This window comes from Mobula hypostoma, chromosome 1, assembly GCF_963921235.1.
Source record: "Mobula hypostoma chromosome 1, sMobHyp1.1, whole genome shotgun sequence".
Taxonomy (NCBI): Eukaryota; Metazoa; Chordata; class Chondrichthyes; order Myliobatiformes; family Myliobatidae; genus Mobula; species Mobula hypostoma.
This window is the reverse complement of record NC_086097.1, coordinates 199,908,864-199,916,938: the sequence shown is the minus strand read 5'-3', so window position 1 is coordinate 199,916,938 and position 8,075 is coordinate 199,908,864. Positions and strand designations below refer to the sequence as shown.

Genomic DNA, 8,075 nt, shown 5'->3' with positions numbered 1-8,075 from the left:
GATCCCTGAGGTACACCACTAGTCACTGGCCTCCAATCTGACAAACAGTTTTCCACCACTACTCTCTGGCATCTCCCATCCAGCCACTGCTGAATCCATTTTACTACTTCAATATTAATAGCTAACAATTGAACCTTCCTAACCAACCTTCTGTGTGGGACCTTGTCAAAGGCCTTACTGAAGTCCATATAGACAACATCCACCGCTTTACCATCAACATTCCTAGTAACCGCTTCAAAAAATTCAAAAAGATTTGTCAAACATGACCTTCCATGCACAAATCCATGTTGACTGTTCCTAATCAGACTGCGTCTATCCAGATAATTATACACACCATCTCAAAGAATATTTTCCATCAATTTACCCACCACTGACGTTAAACTCACAGGCCGATAATTGCCAGGTTTACTCTTAGAACCCTTTCTAAACAACGGAACCACATGAGCAATACGCCAATCCTCCGTCACCATCCCCGTTTCTAATGACATTTGAAATATTTCTATTTCTATTTCCACACTAACTTCCCTCAATGTCCTAGGGAATATCGTGTCAGGACCCGGAGCCTTATCCACTTTTATATTCCTTAAAAGCACCAGCACTACTACTACTTTAATCATCATAGTTTCCATACCTTCCCTACCAGTTTCCCTTATCTTACACAATTCAATATCCTTCACCTTAGTGAATATGGAAGAAACGAAATTGTTAAGAATCTCCCCCATCTCTTTTGGCTCCACACATAGCCCTCCACTCTGATTCTCTAAGGGACCAATTTTATCCCTCACTATCCTTTTGCTATTTATATAAAGGTAGAAACCCTTGGGATTTAGTACTAGACAACAGGGTGACCCGCTGGGGCACCCTTTGAGAGAAGGGTAGTGCAGTCTGATGTGACCAGAATGTACATTAAATTTTCCTGAACACTATTGGTATCGCTTTGCCTTGGAAACTGAAGTAGAAAACCTGTTTATTTAAAAAGAACGACGCGTAGCAAAGCAAATATAGCTGCTCCTCGTTTAACGGAGGACACTTTTGATGGCATCATTTCTGATTTATCTGCCACCCTTGTGCCTCTCGTTGTCATTCTGGAGACGTGCAGTCCTTCCATCCCCCGTCTCTTCATCTCTTCTGCTGTTTGTTGTTTGTCTCTGATCCTGGAGATGTGCATGCCTCTCCTCCTGTCTCTTCTTCTCTCATCTTTGATCCTGGAGTCGTGCGGCCCTGGCCTCATCCGATTCTTGTTCTCTCCCTCTCCTTGCCACTTTCCGATGATGTTTGGTGTCATCTCTTGACCATAGTGTCCCCCTTCCCTTTCCACATGGCATAATTAGGCTGACCATTTTTTTTTTTAACCCTAATGCTGGATAGAAGATACGAAGCAGTAACACCAAAGGATGCTGATTATTCTTGATGTGGTTGTCGCTCTCCTAAATGGATGTGATATAGTCACTGATGCCCTTTGACTGCAGCAAAAGGTTTTATGGGTGCCTCGAAGTACGTCATTACAATAAGATTTAATTATCTCTTATTGATGGGTGGCAGTTAGATCTGTCCCAATCCTGCACATGCTGATGGTGATTAGCAGAATGTGACCCCTCGAAATAGAGCTGCCCTGCCCTTTTGCTCCGGTAGGTGTCGCTGCTGAGGCTGGCTGTGTGCATGCGTTGGGCTGTCGCGTCCCGATTTCCATGATGGCGGATTGTCCCTCGGGTCAAAGCGAGCCTGTTGATTTTGGCGAATGAGCAATTTTATATGAAATATAAACTTTGAACTTTGCCTGCATTCTGTAAGTTAGTGCATTTTAATTCGATTTAGCCAAAAAGGTGCCACTGTAATGCACCGTTTGCGCTAATTGGAGGTCACAGCATGAGAGTTTTAGTAGAATATAGATACATACATTGAACTTTGGTTCATGGCAAAAACAGTTTCTATGCATCCACCTTTATTTTTTTCTACTCTGGCCAAGTCTGTTTTCACATAGATGTGACACAGTGCAGAAGCAAACAGTTAAGCTCCATTTGTGACCTTTTGCACTGCGATAGGTTCAAGGCATGCAAATTACCATGAGGAAGAACACAGCAGTGCATTATGTCAAAAATCTTACATAAAATTCAGAGATCTGAAAAGCTACTATATAACAAGTATAATTAAGACCGATAACATGTCATGTCATTCTTATGCTTAATATTTAAACACACTGGCCAGGCAATTGTTTTGCAATTTTCACACGTCACTGCATAATTTCATAATGTGAGTTGTCTGAATGTCAATCATGCATTGTGAAATCCATCTCCATAATGAAAAAACAAGATACAACAATACTATTTGTTTTGTCCTTTTAATTGTGCAACATTTCACATCCCATTAAGTTTATAATATTTCTGAAGGTTGATAAAATTTGAATTCATAGATGTCTATGCTTTAAAAATGAACAAATACATTCAAAGTGTAAAGCATTATCTGAAGACATAACACATGACTAGGATTGCACAATACATCATCCCACATGATCTTGTTTTCAGCACATGCATGAAAGCAGTCTAAAATTGAAGAAATGTTGTCCATAAGCCTTTATGAACAAAATCACCTCTGGTCATATGTCATAAATTCACGAACAATCCACTGATACTATTAAAAACAACTTGCTCAAGAACAAATGGTATTTTCAAAAATGCTAAGAAAAGTCACAACGTTCATTTAATGCAAGTATATGACTTCAACCAATACAAAATTACTTTTGCTCACAGTATCAATCAAGTCTAGTTTCAGCATTGAAACGTTTTAGGTTTGCCATTTATTTGATTAATAAAAAAAAAATTGCCAATCGAGAGAGTTGTCCAATGCAGCCTTTTCTCACATTGTACAGTTATCAGAATTCTAAATGTAGAAGACCAAAACAGGCAGCAACTTGCCTATTATTTCTAAAAGTATATGGAGTTTCAAACTGAAAACAAATGTAACCAAAATTAAAGAAGACAAAAAGCATTGTTTAATTGTAATAACTTGATTGGAATAGCAAAGGAATGAATTTCAACACTATTATAAAATAACATAACCCTGCCACTCCCAAAATTGATACTTCAAATGTGGCTGATCGCTGAGCTTTCACAAAACCTCCAAAAAAAACTAGCAATTGATTCATCTAGTATTCCTTGTAAATCTTCATTTACACATCTTAAATGTATAAGCTAATACAAAAAACTATGTATTACATATAGACTTTTAACCTCACCATCTCAGATTTATCTATGCACTGGACCAGTTTAAACATTTCATGTCGCACCCTCCAGAATTACTTAAAAGCACTGAAACAAACTAAAAAATGTTGAGTTTCAAAATGATATTAAAAACACTGGCCAAGTCCAGATTCTAAATAAGAGATTATGCATTAACAAATTTGTACTCAAGTTGTTTTACTTCCTAAACAAAAAACAGCTTTTACTCACTGTGGAGACTAAGACTGGGGAGGGATGCAGAGGCAAAAAAAGCAATGTAGTGGAGAGCATTAAGCAGTTTGGATCCTCCAGTTTACATACAGTGGCATGCAAAAGTTTGGACAACCCTGGTCAAAATTTCTGTAACTGTGAATAGCTAAGTGAGTAAAAGATGAACTGATTTCCAAAAGGCATAAAGTTAAAGATGACACATTCCTTTAATATTTTAAGCAAGAAAACTTTTATTTCCATCTTTTACAGTTCCAAAATAACAAAAAAGTTCTATTCAAAAGGTTCAAAGGAACATCTATACAAGCCAGATGCATTTTGGAAACAAGTCCTGTGGACTGATGAAGTCAAAATAGAACTCTTTGGCCGCAATGAGCAAAGGTATGTTTGGAGAAAAAATGGTGCAGAATTTCACGAAAAGAACCCCTCTCCAACTGTTAAGCATGAGGGTGGATCGATCATGCTTTGGGATTGTGTTACAGCCAGTGGCACGGGGAACATTTACTGGTAGAGGGAAGAACGAATTCAATTAAATACCAGCAAATTCTGGAAGCAAACATCACACTGTCTGTAAAAAAGCCGAAGATGAAAAGAGGATGGCGTCTACAACAGGATGATGATCCTAAACACACCTCAAAATCCACAATGGACTACCTCAAGCGGCGCAAGCTGGAGGTTTTGCCATGGCCCTCACAGTCCCCCGACCTAAACATAGAGAATCTGTGGATAGGCCTCAGAAGAGCATTGCATGCAAGACGGCCCAAGAATCTCACAGAACTAGAAGCCTTTTGCAAGGAAGAATGGGTGAAAATCCCCCAAACAAGAATTGAAAGACTCTTAGCTGGTTACAGATAGTGTTTACAAGCTTTTGCTTCAGACCCTTTTCCATTTTTGTTATTTTGAAACTGTAAAAGATGGAAATAAAAAATATTTCTTGCTTAAAATATTAAAGAAATGTGTCGTCTTTAATTTTATGCCTTTTGGAAATCAGTTCATCTTTTACTCGCTTAGCTATTCACAGTAACAGAAATTCTGACTGGGGTGCCCAAACTTTTGCATGCCACTGTAAATGGAATTCTAGGTACCAAATGTGAATAAAATTAATCCAAAACACTCAATATGGATGGTTTGGAGAATACATTAGAACTGAAAATTGTTAACAAGTAAATGTTTTGTTACATCTTTACAAGTTTGGAATGCTACTGAACAAAAATGACAGAACTTCATTTAAAAGTTGTTAACAAATATGGTAAATGATGAATAACATAGTTATCTCAATTTTTTGATGAAGTCCATATTTTAATATAAAAGTCATGCATAAATGTGCTGGTGGCACTTTCACAGTTGTGAATGTGGACCTCTTGCAGGGTAAAACAAAGTATTTTGCTCAAGAAAATAGCAAGTTTTTAAATACACACTTACACTACCTGATACTTGTACATTTACACATAATAGAGTGCATCACAATGATCACCAGGCCAGCAAGCCCTAATAAATAACTGATTGTTCACCTAATTTATTGAGAGATTCAGTGAAAATATTTCACAAGATATAAATCAATGGAGGCATCTCAAACAGAAGCAGCAACTAATAAACACAAAGGTCTGGAAACTTCATTTCGTAGACTGGGATGGAATGATACTGAACATGTCCGGCTGTCACACTCATAGATCCCGACGGACTTGGAGGCGGTCTGCTAGAGAAAATTCTACATCAGATTATTGACTTACTTCCCACTTTGAAAAAAGTCATTTTCAAACATTCAGAACTCAATGCATACACATCCGTTACTGTGCTACAAAGGCAAAATATTTTCAAAGAATAGTTATTATTTCCATTTAATAAAGCTGTATTTAAATTTAAAAAAAAATCAGATCAAGTATGGAAGATGTCCACATCATGCCCAGGAAGAATTCTACTCAGCAGTGCAACTGTAGTAATGTGATGAAATGTTAGTTAAGAGGTTATCACACATTGGTATTTGAAAGGACAATTTGATAAAGATTCTTCACTTTTGGTAAAATCAGAAACTAATAACAAAGTAATCCCATGTGCAAATTAGCAATCTCTAATTGCTTAGTAATAACTGGAAATCCACTTATTTTTAAACTTCATTATATATTAGTTGGCCAAAACAAAATAAATATACTTAACCACTTTTACTCATACACAAGTACTCACCTTATTGTCAATTCAAATATCTCTGCAAGCCTGTCATGAAGAAAGTTTGACTGAAAGAGACATAAATAGGACTTATTGTGGGAAGTAAACTAGTGACAAAAGCTTAGTAAGTTTTGTATAAAGTTACAATAGTTTTTGAAAGAGTCAAGCTTTAAGACCAGTCCTGTAACTGGAGTTTTCCCAGATATCTTTTCCCCCTTTTATAAAAAGCTATAGCAATAATGTTGAATATCATGACAAAGACAATTTTGGTTCTTATTCATAGAAAACCATTTAAAAATATACATCATCCTTCAAGCTCACATTAATTAAAATGTATTGAAATATTCCATTTTCAGTGGACCCCAAAATGAACATAATCCCCTTCTACAATGTGCATGCAACTATAGATCAGTAGCTTGAAAAAAAGGAAATCTCTCACAATAGCCACTAGGCTGCTCACTCTCAAAGAAAATAATATTTTCAGTTGGAAGGAGAATGCAATAAACAGAACATTGATGAGGCATGTGAAATACACTACTAGGTGAAATGCAACAAAACAAATTTGCTTTTATTAGCATTACATGCCGTGTTTGCACAGTATTAGAAGTTTGACTAACCTTGGATTCACACTGGGCTGCAATCTCCTCAAATGGTGCTTTCTGAAACTTCTCAATTATTTGACGTCGCTTCTCTCTTTCTTGTTCTTCAAGATTTTGACTATCTGATTTATAGAAAGGATGAATTAAGCCAGGGAAGTGTATTATAAAATTTCAATTTCTTAGTTTAATTCAGATTCATTGTATTGACATACACAGTGAAATTCAGTCACAAATTATCCAAAATGACTCACTAATATTAGAACAACTTTTTGCTACATTTAATCTATGAACAGTATACTAGAATCTGATCAACATTGTATCACAAACCTATGAACAATCCTAAATTTGCCCTTACTTATACACCCAGGTCAAATTCTCTCCAGAACCAGGTTGTAAAATAATTCAAACAAATGTGGACTTGGATTACATGAGTTTATTTTAAATACCGATTTCTTCCAGAATTAAAGACATACATTTTGTTTGCCCCTGTAGCCCTCAATTCAGAAATCAAGATGGTCAGGAAAATATGAAAAAACTATGAAACAAATTAGTAAAAGAATATTATAGCATGTTATGGATTATTTCCAAGAATGGCTAAAAGGCAAGGCTTTTACAAAATAACTTTTCTTTAAAGCACTTATAAAATGAAGATTGGATGGGAGGTGTTAATAACTGTGCAATCTGTTAATCGACGGAGAGAAATAACATTAAAAGATTAAAGAAACAATGTTTTATGGAGAATCCGGAATCAAATTTTGTGCAGATCAAAGATTTCCCCTTTTATTAGCAATTCGTCCACTGTCACATTATACTATGATCTGCTGTTATTTACATAACATTGCGTTGGCGCGTGGCCAAGTGGTTAAGGCGTTGGTCTAGTGATCTGAAGGTCGCTAGTTCGAGCCTCAGCTGAGGCAGCGTGTTGTGTCCTTGAGCAAGGCACTTAACCACACATTGCTCTGCGATGACACTGGTGCCAAGCTGTAGCGGTCCTAGTCCTTGTCCCTTGGACAACATCGGTGGTGTGGAGAGGAGACACTTACAGCATAAGCAACTGCCAGTCTTCCATACAACCTTGCCCAGGCCTGTGCCTTGGAAACCTTTCAAGGTGCAAATCCATGGTCTCACGAGACTAACAGATGCCTATATATAATATTTATATTAGACATACCAATAGCTTTCTTTAATGTTTCAAAGGTGATTTCTTCAACTATCTTTGCCTGTGGAAAATAAAATAAAGTACTTGAATCAAATCATGCATCATTCCTTAAAGTGGTGCAAAGGCCACTGAGGATCTGTAGAAGTATTTTATCCACTCAATTCTAGGATGAGCATCTTTAGTTTTGTGGAGAGACTGAGATTCACAGAATGGTAACAGCATGGAATTACACCAATCTTATTCTTATATAGTTGACATATTGGAGGAAACCACACAAATCTACAACATATTTGCGCTCATTCTTTCCTTTCACATCCTTTCTTTCCAGAGACCGTCATTTAAATTTTAAATAAGTTTCCTTTGAAAGCTGCAAATGAAAGCTCCCCACCTCTCGTCCTCAACTAGGAAAGCAGGGTTGATTCTCTCTTACAAAGGAGTTGATACAGGCTTGAAAAATCATCAAGGGTATAGACAGTAGGTAGAGAAACTGACCATTCTCAGGAGACACAGAATGAAGGTGGTAGGTAAGCAAACCAATGACAGAATGAATTACAAAACAGTCAGCCATTAGCAACAAGATGCCTTGCCAAAGTGAGAAGGGGAAAGTAGAGACCAACTCAGTTATAGGATTTTAAGGGGACAGATCTGATGAGCTAAATGTTGTTCTTTCATACTGTGAACTTTGCGATTCTGTGATTTATCATTGATGAT

The 8,075-nt window shown here is 36.9% G+C and overlaps 1 protein-coding gene across 8 annotated transcripts in view; it reads right to left on the bottom strand.

Moving 5' to 3' along the window:
* Positions 1-2,322: 2,322 nt before the first annotated feature.
* The window catches only part of LOC134354150 (protein EFR3 homolog A-like), a 167,324-nt gene continuing 161,571 nt past the window's right edge, over positions 2,323-8,075 (bottom strand). For 7 of the 8 annotated variants that reach the window (XM_063063021.1, XM_063062985.1, XM_063062995.1 and 4 more), the window contains 4 exons: positions 7,377-7,425; positions 6,224-6,327; positions 5,625-5,674; positions 2,323-5,139 (listed from right to left, as the gene is read on the bottom strand). In XM_063063021.1, coding sequence (XP_062919091.1) covers positions 5,031-5,139; positions 5,625-5,674; positions 6,224-6,327; positions 7,377-7,425 — 312 coding nt within the window. In that variant the 3' untranslated portion in view covers positions 2,323-5,030. The remainder of the gene's footprint in view (positions 5,140-5,624; positions 5,675-6,223; positions 6,328-7,376; positions 7,426-8,075) is intronic. The other variant, XM_063063012.1, reaches the window with a different exon arrangement.